This window comes from Empidonax traillii, unplaced genomic scaffold (genome assembly GCF_003031625.1).
Source record: "Empidonax traillii isolate 1590-97213 ecotype Southwest subspecies unplaced genomic scaffold, ASM303162v1 scaffold343:size799674, whole genome shotgun sequence".
Taxonomy (NCBI): domain Eukaryota; kingdom Metazoa; phylum Chordata; class Aves; order Passeriformes; family Tyrannidae; genus Empidonax; species Empidonax traillii.
In genome coordinates, this window is record NW_020955536.1 from 490,877 (window position 1) to 513,138 (window position 22,262).

The window sequence follows — 22,262 nt, forward strand, 5'->3', positions numbered from 1 at the left end:
ATCTGCTTGAATAGGAAGTTTTAAAAAAATAACCATACAAAGAAAGTGACTTAAAAGAGGTATTTACACTCTCTGGAAATTTAAAAAGAGACAGGCCACTAGCACAGGGTTTTACAGGATAACTCATTTGGCAGCTGCCATCATCCTAGAGGTGCTCACTCAGGAGAAAGGAAGAGAGGAACTGAAATGACTGTCTGCAAGTGAAGGCACCTGGTCTGGAAATAGCATCAAGCTGGTGTTTTTCTTTCACACAGGGTGGGATTGGGGGAGATACTGGTGCTGACAGTTTGTCAGGACTTGCTACACTTACAAGAGCATGATCATATATTATGAGATATCCTAATTAACATTTTACTTCCTTTAATCTGCAGAAGGATCTAAGCCTAAATTCATTAGATTGTCTCACACATGTTTAAGTTAAGAGCTTTTCTCAACTAGGAGTGCATTTGTCTCTCTCTCAGTCCTTTCCCAGTACAGAAACACTTGGCCTCCTCAAAAAATTGTCATTGTGATCAACCAACCATCTGTTCTGGTCTAGTCACTTGTGTAAAAATCACCTTTCCAGGATGAAGAGTCCCAGCCTTCTGCTGAATACCTCAATTAAAAATATAATTAAAAAGTTACAGTCAATCTTTCTAAAAATAAACATAAAGAAATAGAGCATATACAGAGAAGAAATAAGGTGGCATTGAAGGTGCCTAGGGCTACAGATTTGCTACCATAGTTTGAGTTTCAATCATAATGAGTTCCCAGGCCATAGGGTGAACATGACATATTATCCTTCGCCCTTGGTAACTGATGATGGATGCTTTTTTCCACAGGACTGATATTAAACCTCCTCTCCATCAGCATTTACAGCCATATTTGCAATTTTGTGACATCACCAGGGAAAAATAAAATGGTACAGAGAAGAGTCTTTCAGGTTTTGTGTTCAGCTGCAAATATCAGCTAACCAGGTAACTGTGCATCTCTCTGGAGTTGATGCTCAAAACCACGCCTGAGTGATTGCCTATGAAAATACAGAAACAAAAGTCCAACATTAGTGTATTTCGGGTACTCCACAATTATTCCCCTTTTTATTGCAGGGACAAGTCAATTGCATAAGAGAGTGGCTTTATCAAACAACAGGTCAGGTGAAGGTTGGTGCAACAGCTCCATGTACCTACAGCACACTTTTGCGCAAAGCTTTTGCTCATGGTGGTGGATTTGTGGTGAATTCCTAGGGTTTCTATCCCAGTGACAGCATAAGTTGGTTCTCTGTGTGGCTTATAAAGGTGTAGTTGTCTCGAGGGGTGCAGGTGAGGGAGGAGAATGGAACCTGAGGCGTCCATTCGACATGCCACTGACCTGGGACTGGACACTGACCGGCATCAGCAATAAGGGAACTCTGTAGCTGTTCAAGTTGCCACTTCTCCCAGAAGGAGTCACTGCAAGGTAATGGTGTTGAGGAGTCCCAAGGTGGGGGTTGCGATAAAGTAGGCAACATAAAATATATAGAAAACAAAAAAAGTGGATGGGTGAGTCTGGAAATACTGTACTGTGGAAATTCAAAAGTTATGAGAAGAGAGAGAACAAACAGAAACCCAGGCCTGTAACTCCCTGCTGTGCATGGAGTGGAGGCTGCTACTGACATCTCCCAACAGGGGGGGAGAAAGCTCACCAGAACTAGAAGGGATCTCCATAGCATAGGAACCTTCTGCAAATAATGTTGTAAACCACAATTTAATATAAAGCAGGGATTATAACATGTTTCATACTCGAGCCAGATAAAATAGAGTATCATTAACAGGAATATTTTCTTGGCAGTACTGAGCAATACTAGAGCTAGTGGAAAGTATTGCAAATAACCAAACAGTAGGGCAAGCAGGAGTATAGTTTTATGTCTTAAATAACATCTTCTGTCTAAAAGCTGTACAGTAGGTGACAAATATGGATGATTATGATCCACAGAAATGAGCTCTTTATGCTCTCCTGGAAAGGCTGCTGGTGCTGACATCCTGGCAGAAGCACAAATCACCTCGAGCTATGCATTTGCTAACTGTCTTATGTCATCAAAACATCATGATCTCGTACTCTTTAACCCTAAAATAATGCTCTGCCCAGATAGAAGATTTTTGTTTTCTCTGAGTAATGAGTGCCGGGCAAGCAGAGATTAATTCTGAACGTGTTACAAATCAGGGTAGCATTTCTTTATGCAAGCATCCCTGGCTGCCCGGGTTTATTTAATAGGCCATAAGGGATTTTCTACCATTAAAAGAAGTTATGTTTTTGTAGGTTACTAGAGGTGTTTGAATGCTCCACCTTAATAGGCATGTCTGCAAGGACTTTGTTAGCATTCAGCTTCTCCTCTAAAGACCCTGGAGATGATCTCGTCAAACAATCTTAACATAGAATTTGTTTTTCCAGGGATGTTTTTGGAACTAACTCCGATAAAGTCAGGAGGGCAACCAAGGTTGTCTTGCAAAATCAGAATGAAAACACAGTGATACTCATACACAAAGGTTGTCAAAGAGTAGATAGAAATACACAAAGCAAAGCAAGAGGCTGGATTCTTCCCTTGTGTTCAAAGCTAACACCTCCAAGAACTGAGAAGTGGCACACTTTCAGCAAGTGAAAATAAAGACATCAGCAACAAACAATAAAGGTGAAACCCAGGATAAAGAAATCTCTCCTCTGCCCAGGTTCTGCCTTTCCCAGGCTATTTCTGGTGCAGCTAAAACATGTCTTCCACGGAGTTCATGAAGACATTATAGTTGCCTTTAACACCATGAATCTACTGCTACAAATCCCAAAGGCTTTGGGTTATCTGATTTATTTTCACAAAATGTGCAGAAATGGAGTTGGGTGGTTTTTACATTTTCCTACACTTTTCAGACTGTGACCTGAAAGCAGTCTGAACACAATGTAAATTTTACAACAAATGAACCTTTTAGATCAGCACCCCATGTTACATTAAAACTAACCACAGGGTGCAGGGATGCAGACTTCCACCTGACATTGAAATCATATCTGAGAGATACTCACAGAAAGTTTCCCTTGTGGGTTCCTTACAACCACCTCATGAATACTAAGGAAGTCAATAGCTAAATTAAGGAAGACTTGTGATACTTTTTATACATGAATAAATTTAATGTTTCTAATCACAAAAACCTTAAATGCCACCGGAATATGAAGGCAAATATAGCAATGGATCTCCATACAATTCATCTGAAATCATAGAAGCATTCACTCTACAAATCCTTCTGGCCTAAACTCAATTTTCTACTAATTCTGGGAATTATTGAGTGAATTCAACTGTTGCAGATTATATCCTATTTTCCCAGATATAATTTATCTCTAAAATTGTTCAAGTCAGTCTCCTGATATTAGACTACTGTCTCTGTACTCATGCTCTATATATCATCCATACATTAGCCTGTGTCTCAAGCAAGCCAAAAGAAGGTGACTGGGATAATCCCTTATTAGTGGTGTTACCATTTGTGTCTTCCTGAGACAGAACAGAAAAAGAGCTAAAAGGCAAACAATCAATTACTTATAAAAATTTATAAACTAAAAACGAATTTACCTCTTGCGTTACCTAGTGTTTGAGAGTCCAGATCATCATCAATAAACTCCTCACCCTGGATGATGTTCTGGGTGTCCTCACTATGATTAACAGGGCTTGTCATCTCCTGCTCTTTTTCATTGTGCATCTGGGCGTAGACATTTCTGCCCGGCAGTTTCCTAAATCAGACAAGGAGAAAAAATTTTGTGATGGAGTTCTTTTGTGTCACACACACCTGGCATCAGAGCAGAGCTCCAGCAGGGCAAAGTCATTCCAGAATCAAAACCATTACCAATCCAACCCTTCCTTAATTTTGTGATCATGACCTAAACTTATCAACCTCTCATTCTTGTTTACAGCTCTATGTAACCACCTTATTATGATGTTCATATCAACATAATAATTAAACATCAATTTATCATTAAGACTTAAAGACAATGAACAATGCTGAAAAAATACTGAAGGTAGAGAAAAACTATTTTAAAAATTCAAGCAACAAAAAGGCCCAACAAGCATTCATTCCTAGTCCCAGGTGTCTTCACAAACATTAATCTGTATTGTAATCATCATCACATCTCTCTGGTAAGGTGGGCTGAAAGTGTGATTGATAGCATCAAATGGCACCAGTAGTCATCAGGGTTGCAGAGAAACAATCAGGAGAAGTCCAGGAGACAGAGTGGAAAGAGAGTAGAGAGTGAAGAACCAGGAGGCCAGGACCAAGGGGTAAGGAGTAAAACAACTAGCACCATGGCTGAGACTGGGAGGCTTATGACTTAGTATTGATAAAGAGTTCTCAAGAGTTCTTAACCAGATTAATTTACACTTTGTAAGAACAAAGGGAAAAATCAGAGACTTCTAACTTTGCAACAGAATTTATGGTTTAAACATTTCTCAAGAGTCACACCCTTTGTGCTGCAGTTGTGCTCACCTGCAATCTGCCTGGGTACATGAGGACATCCTTTCCTAGGCACCAACCAGACACTTCAGATTAGGGAGCTGCAGGCTATAAACTCTGCTTCCTACAGTGCAAGAAGCAGCTTGACAGCTTGATCAGCATGACAGCAGATCATGGCTGTCAAAGTCTGTGCTTAAATACAGATTATTGCAATGGGCAGACAATGAGAAGAAAAGAGAAAACAGGGTTTAACTGCTGAGATTAAGATGTGGTTTCTGCTGAGCTCATTCAGACAGTGAGAAAACAGAAAAAGTGACACTAATTTTTAGGCTTCTCTATAAAAACAACCATCAGCTGCTCCATATTCTGGCAGTTGAAAAGTTTGAAAGCTGCATAAATACACAGATTGCTCTGTTTTCTCTAGGCTTTTGAAAATGACCTGTCTTTAGATGTAATTTCAAAAGAAGGTGCCTTTAGCAGATGGTACCATCTTAGTTTGAAATAAAAGTTACTGCAGCAAACTATTCTGAACAGCACCTTCCACTGCATCACAGTAATTAGAATAAATGGAAATTGCTAAACAATGAAAGATGACTTAAGACAATTTCCTCCCTTTAAATTGAACAATCCAAAAGATGAATTGCATCCCATATACCTACACACACACCCCCCCCCATTATATATAGATATATAAATTAGGTATTTTATCCCATTATTTATAAGCAATACAAAGAAAGGAATCTGACTGTTCTTGCTCTTTTCTGTATCTCAGCGAAGATGGGTAAATAAAGCACAGGACTAGCCAAATGCAAAGGACAAAGTCAGAAAGATGGTCTGATGACACAATGCTCTGCTATTATGATAACTTCAACAGGTCCGACACAAACATACACATAAACCCAAGTCCTGCATCATTCTCCTATCACGGATAAAAAAAGCCATGTTTAAAGAGGGAAGGACATTCCTCATTACCAAAACAAATACATTAGGTAATTAATTTTGATTTTTTTTCTCCAGGGCCAGTAACTCCTGACTGTTTTTAATGTGTCTGGTAATGAAACTAGTCGTGTGGAAAACAATATTCTCTCAATCAGACCTGCATCAAACCTGTCAAATTGCTCACTTTGAGTCCACCAGCAAATGCCTAAGGGAGACAAATCCCAGAAGAATGTCTTTGTAACACATCTGCAGAATTAGCACATATGTTTCTGCAATAATTAGGGGACCTTCTCAAAACTATTTCTGACAGATTTTAGAAGCATCAATGGTATTATCAAAACAATTTTGACGTAATAAAAATGTTAAACGTCTCAAACCCATATGGCACATCAGACCTTTGCAGCTAAGTAAAGGGAGAACAGCTGCTATTCTGACTACTGTCTGCCCAGGCTGAAGGACCTGTATGGAACCAGGTCAACAAGGTGCATCCTCTGGTGTAAATCCTGAGGCTTCAGCTCATGTCTCCTGTAAGACTTACTAGTTAGAGATAATCACGATCACAACACCTACTATTAAAAATATGGAAGTTTCTTCATTCTTCCTGAATGAAGGTATCTCTCAAGTTCACAAATAACCATTAAATGTATTGTTGTTGAGAGCACTTTATGGGTTAGGAATAACTGGAGAAAAGGTGTGAGTTGTTATTTCTCACTCACCTAACCCTGCCCAGTCGTGCTAAGTACCGATCCATCATGGAAGACTGAGGTACTCAGTGCTTCCATGCTTTCCTTTGCTCGTCAACCTGACAGAGAAAGCACCTGTAACACTGAGTGTGTGGATTGGAGGAAGGAGAATATTACAGGTCTTGAGAAGACACATATTGTAGGCATTAGACCTTTTATACACTACAGACATCTCTATGTTTTTCATGTTGGTTTGTTTTTACAAGGAAGAGACTCAACCAGACCGAATAAAATGATAGTCCAATCCTTTTCAAGAGGCACTTTTAACACATGTGCCGGATGTTCTGTTTACAAGGGACAACCACACTGAGAGATGAAACAGGATGTGGATACTGAATCCTTGCTAAAGATGGCCCTGATAGTGGCAATTTTCCAGTTGCTCCTCACTGCTCTAACAGATAGGAAGGAAGCTGCTACCCCTAACTATACAGAGAAAAACTCTAGTGTACCCTGATGTGCTTTGCTCTTCTTCAAGAAGCAGTTGAGTCCAATGTAAGTGTTTGAAGTAGGCAGAGCTGAAATGCTTGGGTGTACATAAAAGACAACTGTGAAAACATGACAAGGCACGAAATTTGACCCAAGAGATTTATATCATCAGTATGGAAATTGAAAGCACATTTAGAAGAACAGACAAAAAGATTACACAATTCCTTCTTTTGGGTGTTTACTCTTCATCTGCAAAATGCATGTGCTTCACATCCATCACTGGAGACAATTACCTCTGCTAGCAGCACCCCATGGTTTACATTTTTAGTTGCCTTTGTTTTCCCTGTAGCATTTTATTTCAACCATGAAGAAGAAGAAATATTCATGCCTGCTTTGAGAACCATAAAAATATGAGGCTAGAGACATAATTCTGCACCGTACTACTAAAGGACATCAGAGCACATTGTTTTCACCAAGCTTTTCAGGTCCTACACCTTTTAGAAGCTATTCCAGAAAGTTTTTTTTTCTTTCTATATTCATAAATTCTAATCAGTTCATACACGAAACTGCACTTCAAAATGTTCATCAAGAAGGAACAGCAGGAGGGAATGAGATATTGATTCTCACTCATTTAAGCTCTAGTTTACTTGGCTTTCAATTCCTTCCTTGTGGAGCAAATATTCATTGGCCTTTATACAACTTCTTTCATTTTCCAGAAGCTTGATTAAAATTCTGTTTAGTATAAAAACTAAGAACATATTCAAACAGCAGAGGATATGGAATGATGTAGAATTCTCTTGGAACTTTAAGAAAACTAACAACAATAATAGTCCATTAAATAGAATACTTTATTGTGGTGTTGACTTCATCATGTTTAGATTTATGTTCAGATGACTGACTTCTTTGTGCTTTAAGACACTCCTGATATACTTGCCTCTTTCAGAAATCTTTTCAGCATGCTATTACTTTGATTTCTGAGGAAGTTTTTACGAAATACTATGGATCATTAAATTAGTGCCTGTTTTTTTTATCACTAAAAGGCACAGACTGGGACTAAGCTTGCTCTCATGGAACATAAAAGTAGTATAAGCAAGGTGGGGAGAAAAGATAGCTTTTCTTCAGAGACTGAAAATGAGATAGTAAGTCAATGAGGCAGAAAGATAACACAGTTCTGCTCCAGATTGTGGAAATGACCCAGGAGGGGGTTCATTTACCAAAAGTGGCACTTGATAGTAGTGGGGGAAAAAGGGATACACACAAAATAGTATAAATCTGGGCAAAGAGGATTCACTGTGATTTGTGAAAACAATGTATGCAGCTTTAAGTACACTGCAAGTAGTTTGCATACAAATTAAAAGACAAAGATTTTCATACTCTTTCAGATAATCGAATTACAACTAACCAGGTAAAATACATAAGCAGAAAAGCCAACTATTTGCTCTGGTTTGGCTACTCTAATATCCTGCTGTTATACAGAAATAAAAAATAGGAAAAGATGATTTCAGATCTTCTGCTACTAATATGGTTATTACATGGCAGCTTTGATGTGGCTAAAATATAATTTTCCTTTCCTCCACTTTGCCTTGTGCAGACAGTGCTATTTCCCTTCTCTATTCTGTTGCCCAGGACCCCACACTATAAAGCTTTTTCTGAGATAAAGAAGAAATCTTCTCTGGAAGGCAATTTGAAACCCACAAAAAAATACAAATATTGTTTCAAAGGGAATAGAAGAAACATGTTCTTACTGAACCAAATCTAGTAAAGATGGTATGATATATAAAAAATATATGCAGATCCCAAATATGCATTAAAAAATAGACCTCATTTCTCAAGAATATTTTCCAGCTGCCTCATGTTTTTTGTGGTCAAAAGAAGCAGCTGCAGTCCATTTTACCTGGATGTTTAAACAACTGAAGCAAACTAGTGAGTACTACAAGACATTGTTTGCTTGAGGCATCTGATCTATGCTGTCCATGCTCAGAAAGTAAGAGCAAGGAAAAGGTGTGTTCCTCATGGCCTGCCCACCATCTGCATTTGCTGGTGGCACTGCTTCTTGCTGCACAATCATGATCATGCTTACCAGCTAGGTATGACCTCTTGCTCCTTGCTGCCATGCTCAGAATTTTCCCCCCAAACTATCTAAAGCAATAGCTCAAGTATATCATTTGCTGGAAATTATCCTAATTAGCTTTTAAAACCATTGCAGTTATAATTTAAAATTTGCTTTTCATTTATGGAATAAAAATAGCCCTAATCTGATATACTTTTCTTTTTTTTCCCTTTTCCCCCCCTGAAGCAACTAACCATGCTTAGGATTGCCAGGAGTCACTTCACAAGCTCTGGGGACTCCAGCACCAGTTTTTCAAGTACATGTGGCAAGAAGTGGTTGGATACACAAAGGAGCCATCAGATAAAGAAGGGAGGTTGGGGGAGGTTTGGGAATGAGGAGATGAAATGATAAATGCTTGCAATTTTGCAGCATATAAGAACAGAGGGCAGCAGTTTTCCTAGTCAGTGCTAAAGTATTTGGGATTAGGGCATATCAGAACAGATGTGACCTACAGTCACCTAATCAGTAGCTAGACAGCCATGACAGCTCTTGTTATCCAGTAGATCCTAAAATGTTAGATTTGATTACATTAGAGTAGAGGGAAATTATACAATTTACATCTTTCTGGGAAAGATTCCTTGAGGAGCAGTGAAATGGCATTTAATGGGAATTCCTTGAGGAGCAGTGAAATGGCATTGGTTTTTACTATGCATATCACTAATCAGCCAAAATCCCACTACCTCTACATGAATCTGCCTCTGTTTTTCCCCTGCCCCCCTACCTAATTAGATGAAATACTCTCTTCGTTTTCTCCATATGAGGCATCTGACAAAGAATCCTATTCAGGATTGTTATTTTTGGATTACTGCTCTCCCCCAAACTAATTTTGTGAGATCTACTTCTTGCGAGAGCCACCAATCTTTAGCACTGAATATTGTAGCTTTCAAAAAAATGAGAAATCAAACAGGAGCAGCAAATGTCATCCTTGCTTATAAAAGATTAATAAAGAAGAAGTATTGGATTAGTCTCTGATGTTTTGTCAATACCATCTTTCATCTTCCAATTCAGTCTGACAAAAATTAGTGTAAATTAAGACCCACGTTCTTATGACATGAGCTCCAGAAATAATCTGGGGTGGTGAGAATGCCTGGGGACAAGAAACCTCAGCACTCAGAAACCTTGGAGCAGTTTGGGCAGGTTTCTCCATTTTCTATCAAAGTAGGTCTACACAGAAGCCCACTATTTTCTCTTTCATTTTCATCACAAGTCTTGAAGTCTCTCATTGCAAATAGATGACATGTTCTCACGTATGAAGCTGCCTAACCCCCCTGCCAATCCAGTCACCATCTTATTTGCAAGACAGATTTTTCTTCTTGCATCTTTCCAGGAATCAAACTTAACAGTCCTTTGGGACAGCAAAGAGAGAAAAAGAGAGAGCAGTCCATGGCATGTCCATGCATTCTCAGGCATACCACCCGCTCTGCCTGTGGTCCAGTGCCAACTGCAAGACCTGTAGACCCAATCAGTGTAGTGATAAAACTAGAATTAATAAAAATTTCTCTGACGTGGGTTAAAAAAGGAATTTTAACCCGTTTGTGAAGGGAGTATCTGACTATTAACCTACATGAATGAAATGAAAGCATCACAGAATGTCTTCCATCTCCTCCTTAATTTTGTGAATCATACATTAGAATTACAGACAGTATTAACATTTCAAAACTTTACACATGTCTGTAATTTCTAGGTGGAATAAATCCTATTTTTATTTGCCTGGGTTATCTGAGTTACCATAGGGCCCAGTAAGTGTTTCTTGTCTGAAATTATCACCTAAAATTGAACATTTTTTGTTGCCTATGGCATTCTTTTAGCAAATTAATTTTTAAAACATAGGCATATAATATTGACAAGCTGCCTTCGTGCATTACAACTTTCAACTTTTATATCCATAAAGGACACTCAAGTTTCATAGCCTCAGTCCCTGTGGACCAGTTTGTGAGCTTACATACTCAATGTGCTGAGTTTAAAGGGACTGTACTCCCAACTAAGTACTCCATGGGGATCCAGAAATTAACCATCCATCTTCATAAACGCAGGAAAGACTTTTAAAAAAGGATTAAAGATTCAGGTGCTCAAAAAAAAAAAGCGATTTTTCAAACATAGCACTGATTGGGTGCTCAATATTCTTTGAAGATGATTGCAAATGAAGGCTGTAACAAAAAAAAAAATCTTTGAAAAGCTTATCAGGAATATTAAAAATAATTCTGTCAAATATTTCTGAAACAGGTAAGATATAGACTAGAATTGAATACTACTGCATGGTCATTCATCAATGCCAACAGCCATTTTCAAGCTACTGACAAACATTTGAATATAACTCACAATTCTTCTCAATCACACTTAGATTACTGCCCCAAAATGTAAATGCAATTATTTTCACAACTTATATACAGAATTGTATGAGACATTAAAGCTCATAGTTTGCAAATTGTACTACAGTTTTCTTCTTAATAAAGCTCTATTTATAAAGCAATGGTTCATTGGGGCATTTTAGAAAGAACTTAAGGAAGATTATTTTTTTATTCCTTTCTTGAATATTTTATACTTCTTCTACCATGCAGTAATTCTGTCTGTTATTTAATTGCTCTCATTTGAAAGCTAATAAAAGATACAAATCACATAGCTTTTGAAAGATATCACAAGGAAGTTTTATGATCCCAAACTACAAACAGCAAATCCTCCATGTATTGAAATAATATAATTACATCACATCAACCATTTTTATGCCTTTCCTTGCTTCAGGCATCTAAAATAGCAAAATGGATTTTTATTCCATTGTAGACAGTCTGATACAGTATTCTGTGCTTTGCACTTTTGAGCAATCACCCACTACGAACTCTAAGAAATGTAGGTGCTGCTGTGAGAAAGTTAAGATTCTTGAAAAAAAGGGGCTTTTCTCTATTGACATAAAAATTATTTAACTAAACAAACTCATACTTCAACGCTAGCTAGACTTACTGCCATCACAAACTTAATTCTGGACCTACTTCTAGAAACTCAAATTTATTTCAAAAATCAATCTTTCAAAAATGAGGCAAATCAATATCAATCCTCGCTGAGTAAGGACAACAGGATTTGATGATGATGATGACAATGAAGGCTAGTTTCCAGTATGCTCAAACCCAAGAGCATCTGAAGGCCCCAGAGATAAAGAAAGGTTAGCCAATGATAACACGTCGCATGAACAAGAACAAATTATTTAAATTGCACAGCACCCCCGCAGCTCTGATTAAAATCAATTGCAGACTAAAGATATATTGGACTGTCTAAGGCTGGCATGGCTCAATTTTGAGAATATGCCTCACATAAAGGCCACTTCCAGAAATATTTCTTCCCTCCACACACTCTAGAGTCAAATTAACACTAATCTCTTTCTGTCAGTCATTCTCCATGGCATTGCCTCAGCAATTAAAATTTAATGTGTGCAAAAAGAAACCCCAGAGCATTACGCGCTTTGATAAAACTACATTTTTAAGCAAATCAGCATTGCAGATGCACTCCTTGTCCTGATAGCTTTAGTTTATTCATAACTGTTAGGAGTAATGAGGTGGGAATTAATCAGGAATAATATTTTAGTTCAGTTCTGATTCTTGATGATATTATTTAGACAAACTGAAGAAACTCTCCATAGTTCCCATATTGTCAATACTTATTTTGGAACATAGCAAGTGAAACAAGCATCAGTGCAGTACCTTGAGGTCTGAAAAGTTCAGAAAAATGTGGTTTTCAAAGTGATGTACTTTTTGCAATTCTTAGAGAAATCTCTTTTTCAAATCACAAACTCTGCTTTGCTAGTCTGTGGGTAAATCTAATGCTTAAAATGTGTGTTGATTAAGGTTTACTTGCCTTTTGAACTTGTAGAGGATGAAAGCCCCAACTGCAACTAGACAAATAACAAAGAGAACCACAATAGCCCAGTAGCCACTGCCTCCTCCAGTCCTCTGAGAGTCTGAAATACAAAATAAAAGAACAGTATAGCATGTCCTCTTTCACATCAGTCGCATTATTGAGCCTTCTTTTATATTTAATTGTCAAGTCAAAAACATTTGTTGTTATTTGTGCAACCTCTTCTTTTCCCTCCATCTGTGGCTTCTTCAAAAAGACAAAACCAGAGAATTAATTGGTGACTTGTGACTGAAGGACAGAGGACCAATTAAAAAAAAAAACAACCAACAACAAACCCCAAGACCCTGGAGATTTAATTATTCACATACTCAGTGGTTGGGTTTTTTTCTGGGAATCTAAAGTTTTCATAGTAAATGATCACACATCCCAAGTACATGTGCCTTACAAAAATAGGGCTGTATTAATCTCACAGATGGAGAAACTAAGGCTCTGAACATCAAATTAACTCATCAAGGTCATACATCAGTAAAGGCTGGAATAAACATGGGCTTCTTTCAATCCCAGCCTTTTGTGGTGGCTAACGAATGTCAGCCCTTTAAACCAGATGAGGTACCACAACTAGACTGTAGCACAGTTCTACAGATAAAAGAGTTTTGTCTTCTACAGAGAGCTGACAGATAAAATATCACCAGCATTTACATAAATTGACTGTGGTCAGCTAAAGCTGTTCTCCCACAACACACTGAAATATGAAAGAAGGATATATTATGGGAGATGATACCCAAAAATTACAGGATATTCTAACAAAAGATTCAAGTCAAAGCTGAACTTTCCGGTTCAAACATCATTTTTACATCTCTCTGTTAAAAATACACACACTTATGCACACATACTCTCTTCAACCAGTGTCCATCAACGCAGTGAATCCAGAGAGGCAGGAAATGGACGCATAAAAATCCCCTGTATCCACTTGTTTTAAACAGAGAAAAACATAATTTATCTCAGGACAGGATTAGCAATGTGGAGACCCTACAGCAACCCTCACATTAGTTGATTGGAAGATCAGAGACACATGGCAGAGAAGCAAGCCTGTCTCTGACCCACGTAGTTATAGCAGCAGTTAATGGTTGAGATAAGGGTAAAGAGGCTCTGTTTTCTCGGCAGCCAGTGCAACGAAAATACCTTTAGATCACCAGAGGGGGTTTTTTGAAGCCTGGTTGCCTCTTCCTTCAGGGCACTATTTTGTGCAATAGAGGTATTTACTTAATGTTGTGGTTACACAGGAAAGGCAAGAAGGTTGTGATACGAATCATGAGCTATGATAAAATGGAAATACCTAAGAAATATTTATATGGTTGTGATTCTTATTAACTACCAAACGAAAATGTATACATATATATGTGTGTACACATACATGTATATATATTAACATATATATTTTAACATATATATATATTTATGTGGTTTTTTATATGTAACAACTACCAAGTTAGTATATGCATATGTGTTATATGTTCACATATACATTGACACAAAGATTTTCTCCTTAACTTATCAGAACTCAAACTGGCATCCAAAATTGGTCTGTTGGGAGCTTTGTTTACATATTTACCTGAACCGGAGTCAGCTAAAGTCACCAAGACCCAGTATCCTCCCCTCAGAAAGAAACTGATGTTGTGTGCATTCAGGGCCTGCTTTATTGCTGCTATTCTCTGAAAATACAACGGAGAGAATGTCAGATGTCTTGTGCTCTGTTCCACTTTGAGACACTCAGTGCTCTACAACTGAAAACCTCTGGCTCATTAAATGGTGAGAAACTCAGAAAGCATTTGTCAATGAGCTGAAATCTTAAAGAAATTCCATATTTAAAAACCATGCAAAACTACACAAGAAGTAAGAGCTGAAAATGTCAAAATTTTATAGCCAATTCTTTCTTTCTGATTACCAAGGTCTTTACGTTTATCCAGGAGGTGACAGACAGCAAGTCATTTGCACGCACTATTGAGTTTACCTGGGTCATAACTCACACAATGAATAAACTATATTAAAACCACTCCAATCCTCTAAACTATCAGAAGAAAACCTATGATGTCACTTTGTATTTTTTTCTATGAAAAGTAACTGCTATTTAATAATGAACGGCACGCCATAATTTACCTCAACTCCTTACCTATAATAGGATGAATTCCATTTATATCTAATTTTTAAGAATATTCTGTAGAAATATATACATTCATCCATGTGGAAAAAAATCAGTATTCCTCCCATTTTCCTCCAGTGGATAGAGCATAGTAAAATATGGTCTCTCCTATTTTTATGGAGCAGAACCATTAAATACACCATCATATCCTAACCCCAGATGACAAATTGTCTGAATTATCCCTTCTACTTGCTTGTATCTTCAACATGGGCAATTTTCTAAAAGATCAAATCTAGTTTTATACTCTATGCCTTATAATTTGGGGTATGACTTCCCAGAGGATGCCGAATTAGAAATATGCTTTATATCCATGAAACCTTCACAAGTAACTCCTTTTATGATATTATCAATTATGATGCTCATCTTTGACAAGCCTTTGCAGTATAATAGATAGAAATCCCTGTAGTCTCTCTTCTATTATGGACAGAGACTATACAATAGTTCAAATATCCTCATTCTTATTGAGGAATTTCTAACTTCTGAAGCCATTTCACTGACTTAGTTTCATTTCTTTTTTTTGTATGGAAATGACTCAGCATAAGGGTGATGTGAGTATGGCTTCAGTTATTTTACAAGACAATTACACCAGATAGCTCCTGAGTATTTATCTTGTTGCCCAAAGTCTGAAAAGAGAATGGATATGAGAACTACACTGTTTAGCAGGCGTCAGAATGATGCTGATACTAATGAAATAGAATTGCTTCGTTATCAATCCAGGTTCATTCATGTGTTCATGGCGTACAGAGCAAGAGGGACCACTACTTTAGGTTAATCTGACTTACAGCCAATAAATGAAATTACTGAGCTCCTTAAATTTGGATACCTTATATTTTCCTGGCAGGTGCTTGAGGAACCCACATATGCTTTGGTTTTGGCCTAAGTGACTAATACTTGTTCGTTATTTCTCTCCCCACTGCTGAGCTCCCACCCAAGTCTATGTGAACTGCAGCTACCCACGCCAAAAATTTGAATTTCATGTGAGTCCAGCCAAAGGCTCTGGCTTACTTATTGCACTGTTAGACTGATGGGTTTTTTTGGTATTCGTGGTGGATTTTTTTCTGCTTTGCAGTATTTACTGAGCACGGTGCTGCCATCTCTCCAATTTTTTAAAAAACAAATACAGAGTTTGGAGCTCCTCTCTAGACCTTCTAAGTTAGGGTTCCTATACCAGCATTTGAATTTTCCATCTTCTTTTTCTATATCCTTTCTAATGATATTATTTGTATATGGGAGCACAACATCTCCTGCATTATAAGAATGCAAAACTAATGGCACTGTTCAAACTCTTACCCACTTACTTACACATCTGCAGTTCTGACTTTCCTTTTTTGCCAGAGTAACTCACTGGGAATTTTCGTGTAGTAGTTTGTCTGGATAGAGTCCCAACTCTTCCTCAGAGCCACTGCCTTTCAGATTATAGTTTAATTGCACTTTAATTGACTCTTTCCACTGGACTCATCCCACCTGACATTAGACATGTAATAGATGTACATAAATTAAGCAACTACGTCTTCTCTGGAGTCAATGATTAGAATGGAATACTTTTGAAACTGCTGTCTTCTTGAAAGCATGTTAAATCAGTCAACTCCATGCATAAATTTTAAACAAAAGGGTTTCTGTCAGATTGGAAACAAATTTCAGAATTTTTCCAAAGGGTTCCTACTACTACACTGACAGCTTACTTATGATCTTTGTTATTGATGGCTACTTTTATCAATTAATGACTCCTATTCTAGATAGCATCAAATCCCAACACTCCACATAAAACACCAGTAAAAACTCCAGCAAGTAGATTTTCTCTGCCTGACCAAGAAATTTCTGCCTCTAACAATCTTCCTGAAATAATATAATATTCCCAAATCTAAAAGGTTTTCAGCTGAGAACAAATAGGCTCTCTTTCAGGGAAGACATTCCATAACTAAGTTAAGGATTTCAGGGACACCTCCTTCAAATGGGCAAAAAGCATTCTGCACTGATGAGTCCTCCCAGTAGTATCACAACACGCCCCAGCAGCACGACAAAGCACATCCTTCCAGTGACACATAATAAAGACCTTCAAGATTCTCTTCTAGTAACAGAAGACAACGTAAGGAATCTTTACATAAGTGACAACAGAAGTATTTTCCTGTTGACTTAACCAGTTACTGCTTCTAAGTTTATTTACATAGGGTGTATTCCAGGATATTTCTCAAGTCACAATAGATTCTGATACAACACATTTTATCAAAATTTGTGCCATTCAAGTCTAACTTAACAAATTTATATGCACATAACAATAGCTAAAGTAGTGCTCATTAGCAATAATATAAAAATAGAAATGTAGGCAGCTGGCACTAGAAGGCTGGCTCTACAGCATTGTACTCTATAAAACAATCTGTGTTGAAAGGTGATATTTGTGCACGTGACTTTTTATCCTTGGATAGCATAAGACTGTCTTTCTTGTTCCTGCTCCAGCCCCAGCCATCCTGGGTCTGACCCCGTTCATCCTAACAATGTCAGAAATGCACATCTATTCTCCAGATTATACAAATACTTTCCCCTTTCAGTGCTCCTCTAGTTTCAGAAAACCTTTGTAAGATCCTACTGGAGGACTACTTATTACAAAACCATACCCTGTTAAACTACTGTAATATTCCTATAGCCCCACTGAACAGAGGCTTTTCCAAATAATTTGCAACATGTGGTTGTTGTTCTTTATGCTTTAGGACAACTCACTTTAAGTTTCATATACAAAGATAAGGAAGAACCTTGAGACGGCATTGATTATAATTGATTATATCCTTTAAGCTGCCTTGAAGCAAAGAACCAATATAGAAGTTGAGATTTAAAGGTAACTAATATGCATAACACTCTGCACTGAAATAAAATGTTTGCACAATTGAAGAATCTATCACCATTAGTTTCCTGAAATTACTAAAGACATGCATTCCACATGTGTTCAAAATAAAGATTTTCTTTTAGAAGCTGCACTGTGCTTCTTCAAGAAATAGAAAGTTGCAAATAATTTTGAAGTGGTAATATTCCCCTGGCTGAAAGCATTAGTTCATGAGTGGCTCTCAACAAAAGAAAAAATCTGTTAAAATTAACTATTTTCTGCAACATAATCAGAAATTCAGACTCCCAGGTATTCTCAGTGTGATTACAGATGAGAACAGTCAGGGTTTGGAACTATCGAGAAAGTAGAAAACTTTGTGCACTCTCACGGTAGTCTGTGCATCAACATAGGCATCTGTTCAAGTACTTGGACAACTTCAACATACTCCTTTGGACCTTTCAAAATGCATTTCATCAACTCCAAACATAATCTACTGTGTTTGTGTTAATATAAAGAGCTTCACTTTACCTACTTCTCCAGCTCTTTGGATGCCGTGACCTTGTCTTAAAAAGCTGTAAAATGTCCTTCAAAATTAATGATACCTTACACCAATTCTTTGTAACCAGCAGGACTTGAGATGCAAGACACAGGCACAGAGCTGGGATCTTTTCCTTCTCTATCACAGCAAAAGGACAAATATAATAGATTATAGGCGCCACAGAGCCTTCTGGTTTTCAGCTGGCACAAGGTCTTTTATTATGAAAAAAACATCGTTTAGAAAGAAATAGGGAGAAAATAATGTCTGATTTTCACTCCAGTGTTCACTATATTTGTTTATTTGCCAATTGAAAAGGACATTTGTTCACAAATGCAGAAAATACTTGCTCGATGCTCTTTACATTATGGGTCAATTACTAAGGTTCTGGTTTTGTTTCGACCTGAAATCTAATTTGCTTCTGAAGACAGTGCAGAGATGGTTCGTCCCCTCTTTAGAAGTATCAGTGTTCTAAACACACTCTTTGCTTTACTGGCCTTTCACAGCATGACATGCATCACTGCTGTTTCTGTTTAAAAAACAGATCAATATTAAATATTCTTGAGAAATATGCTAATACCAGTAAGCACTAGATCACGCTGGTCTGTACAAACACAGCAGACACAGCTTCATGGGAGCTTCTACATGTATCTTGTCAGGTGGGAGTGAGATCTTCACATAGGTAGGGAACACCCCTCAATTTTGTATAAAGACAATGAGAGCACAGACATTGTTTGCAAACCACAATTACGACTGTTCTTAAACAGACATGCATTGCTCTGTTTACCTTATCACTAGTTAAACTTCTCTTCTTTTTTGGTTGGTTTGCTGGTAGTAGCACATGCAAGTCAGCAGCTGTGGGCAGACCAGGTTTCACAACTGTCAGGAGTGTTTCTTCAGGTATATTGGTCTCCTGTGAAGACAACAAAGGCATATGGCAAATTACAGGACAGCACACTTTGTGTTTTATATAAAACACATAAGTAACTCCACATGTGGCTTTTAGATTTGGTGTTCAGGTCCTTAATATTTAGAGGGGATTCTACTAGAAGCTAAAGCATGAACAAAGTGAAGCATGAATGTACTGAAATGTGAGCTTCTCTTTGAAGATTTGAAGAGCTAAGTGTTGTTTTCATATTAAAGTAATTCAGTGGCATCAAGAAAAGAAGCAAAATGGAGAGGTATGCAGGTTTTATCACAACTCTGCAATGGCTTAGCATTTCTAGGGTAAGATAAAACAAAAATCCTAAGTTATTTAGGATCCTTTGTGGGCCAGTCAGGCACAGTGTAGGCTTAGAAGGACATATTCATTACAGTTAACTTTAGCTTAGAAAGGTTACTTTTCCATCTGTGTTTTATGGGCAGAGAGAAGTCTTCAAATGTGAGACTAGGTGCACTTAGGTTCAGTTCCTGAAAGGATAATGAATACCTTCATTTTCCCACTGAAATGCATCGCTTTTCAAAATATTTTGTGCAAATTTGGCTTTTAGTCATAAATTCCTCCATGTGTTGTACAGTACAGCCACACAATTTTAATGATGACACCCTGTGCACTTGCTGTAGACTTCCTCAGATTCTGAAATTCCATTAAATTTTCCATATACTATCACAAATGTTTTAGTAGTTCTTAAATGCAAGGGCTATTTTATAAGGGAGTAAAATATTTTTTTGACTGACAATCGTTATGGAATCAGTTTAAGTTGCTAAAAGTGGAAATTCCTTTAATTTGATATGAGCCTATAAAAAAAGGCAGGAAGCTGTATAAAGCCAAAAATTTAGAAACTGATTTGCACTACTGCAAATCCAGGAAAAATAAAGTGATGTAAAATGCACATATTTTATAAACAATATCAACCTGTACCTCAATGCTACTGCTTTCACAAAAGCCAGTGTGTGCACCCTCAGTTGCTGGCAGGGTGTGCACCTGAAGAGCACAGCTCTTGAGCTCAGTTTTCATGAGGTGCTCTTTACTTATCTCACAGTACCACTGCAGAGCTTTGTATCTGATTTCGCCTGAAGGATTCAGCTATTCCCAATCCACACTTCTTTTGTGAACATGATCTAAAAAAGCAGCTGTACATACTGTGTGCCTATATATTACATGTCATTTTCATAGTTACACAACTAGCACAATAAATTCTTCCCCTGTGCTTTGTTTTTACACAAAGACAATGTCTTTTACATTACACAGCATCACAGCATCCTTTGCTTAGCTTCTAAATCTATCACATTTAAGCTACTCTTCTTGTTTTGGAGTCAGCAGTATTTGCCAATATGTCTATTCCTAATCCCAGAGAGCAATATTTAGCATTAATTGCCAATTAGGCTGTGTTACAGCTAAACTGCCTATGTTACAATATTATTGTCTAGAGCCTGCACGTAAAAGTGACACTAGGCTCAAACTTGCTTGAAATGTAGCTCATGAGGTTCACTTTATTATTTTGCTCTGCCTCCTTTTTTTCTAAATTAGAAGGTATTAACTTAACCTTCAAGCTTTACGACCACTGAGGGAACATTTTACGAGCAATCTGAAAGAGCACCTTTGCAAGAAGTCGAGTTACTACCCGCCCTATGTCTTCCCTCCACTCTGGTATGTCGGGGTTGTACATGTCCAGGTGTTTAGTAAACTTCAAAGGAAGAACGTGAAAATGATCTAGAAAAACAAAAAGAAACATTTTGTACAAATAATAAACCAGGTTGCAAAAAGGGTTTGGGAGAACTAAAAGCTGAAAATCTGTATTTAGCATTTTTTGCTGCGCAGCACTGTAGTATCTAGGACCCCCACTGCTCTCTGTTGTCAGGCACTCAATTTCTCTCTGTATTTTCATCAACATCATCAAATTTGTGCCTAAAGATTAAAAAGCAGTAAAAGAAAGAAATAAACAAAGGAGATTTGCATACATGCTCTGCGGTCATAATGTTCCCATTAATTTTTCCCTTAGGTCACTAAGTCACACAGAAGTGGTTGGTTTCTTTTATTTGAAATGAGAGTGCACCAATGGATTGTATCCTTACCAAATCATAAATATGTGGGGTTTTGCCCATTACATGTTCCTTTTTATTTTTTCCTCTTTGAAAAAATAAAACCAAGGTACACCCACAACATTTCTCTGGGTATTGTCGAAACTATCCAATGTACTAGAAATGGGTTGATCCTCAGAAAACAGTCTCTTAAAACCTTCCCTTTTTCCCTACATGCTCCTTGGATGAACACCGGGGGAACTTTATGCAAAGAAGAAATAGAGATACTCTGGAAAGAACAAGTCAAACTTGCCTCCCCTAACACTTTCAACAGAATTATATTTTAATGTGGCTGTCTTTTCCAAAAATTTCTTTATTTCCCTCATGGCCAGTACTTTTGTGCTCCTGATATCAGGACTGGTCAACAGTAAGAGCAAAAGGAGTGCTGGAAAGTCAAAGTCATTGATGTAGGTAACCCAAGAGGGTTATACTTCTAAAGATTACTAAAAAAGCTGATGCACTTATATATAAGTGGTAACATAAATGTTAAATCCATTTATCTTAGAAAAGGAGAAGGTTCATAAAAGCTCCATTTAGCATAAGCGTGGTTTTAAATGTTATTTTAAATTAATAAGCATACTAAAAGCCAAAATAACAGCCTTCTTCAGACAATAGAGATGTATAATGTTGTGTATTGCATGATATCAGAAGGTTTCTAGCTCTGCATTAAGAAGAAGCTTTTGTACTTATCACAATTCCCACATGTGACAGCACAAATACAAATGTAAATAATTTGCCAGCACTACACTTTCCACAGTATATTATGCCTTGTCACCACATTATAAGACACAAAAAAACACCAGGGCACAGTGTGGAACAAGAGCTGAAGGGTTATTCAATAATTACAGCAGACGTACACTTGATCCAAACTCCCAGATAAACATCAAAGGTACAGTGACATATTGTGATAAAAGGCAATTACTTGACATTATTTTCAATGCTGACTACATATAAACAACTAAATTTTCATTTTTTCAGAGGTATTTAAACTAATTTATTTAGAAACTCTGGGAAACTTTCTAGTTATAGGCCAAAATACTACTTAAACACTGTTGCCACATATAGCATTTGGGAACCACAGTAACATTTAAAATAAGCAGAGGAAACAAAACGTTTCAGATTAAACCCTTCCATACCATCCCATTGTTCACTTCATGATGTTACCTTGTGACAGTTCATCCCTATAATTTT

The 22,262-nt window shown here is 37.4% G+C and overlaps 1 protein-coding gene across 1 annotated transcript in view; it reads right to left on the reverse strand.

Moving 5' to 3' along the window:
• Positions 1-15: 15 nt before the first annotated feature.
• Positions 16-22,262, reverse strand: part of SORCS2 (sortilin related VPS10 domain containing receptor 2) — a 241,126-nt gene continuing 218,879 nt past the window's right edge. Inside the window, exons 22-28 of the mRNA XM_027892263.1 lie at positions 20,591-20,703; positions 18,838-18,963; positions 14,113-14,212; positions 12,501-12,603; positions 3,566-3,723; positions 1,348-1,427; positions 16-1,009 (exon numbers count right to left, since the gene is read on the reverse strand). Coding sequence (XP_027748064.1) covers positions 986-1,009; positions 1,348-1,427; positions 3,566-3,723; positions 12,501-12,603; positions 14,113-14,212; positions 18,838-18,963; positions 20,591-20,703 — 704 coding nt within the window. The 3' untranslated portion in view covers positions 16-985. The remainder of the gene's footprint in view (positions 1,010-1,347; positions 1,428-3,565; positions 3,724-12,500; positions 12,604-14,112; positions 14,213-18,837; positions 18,964-20,590; positions 20,704-22,262) is intronic.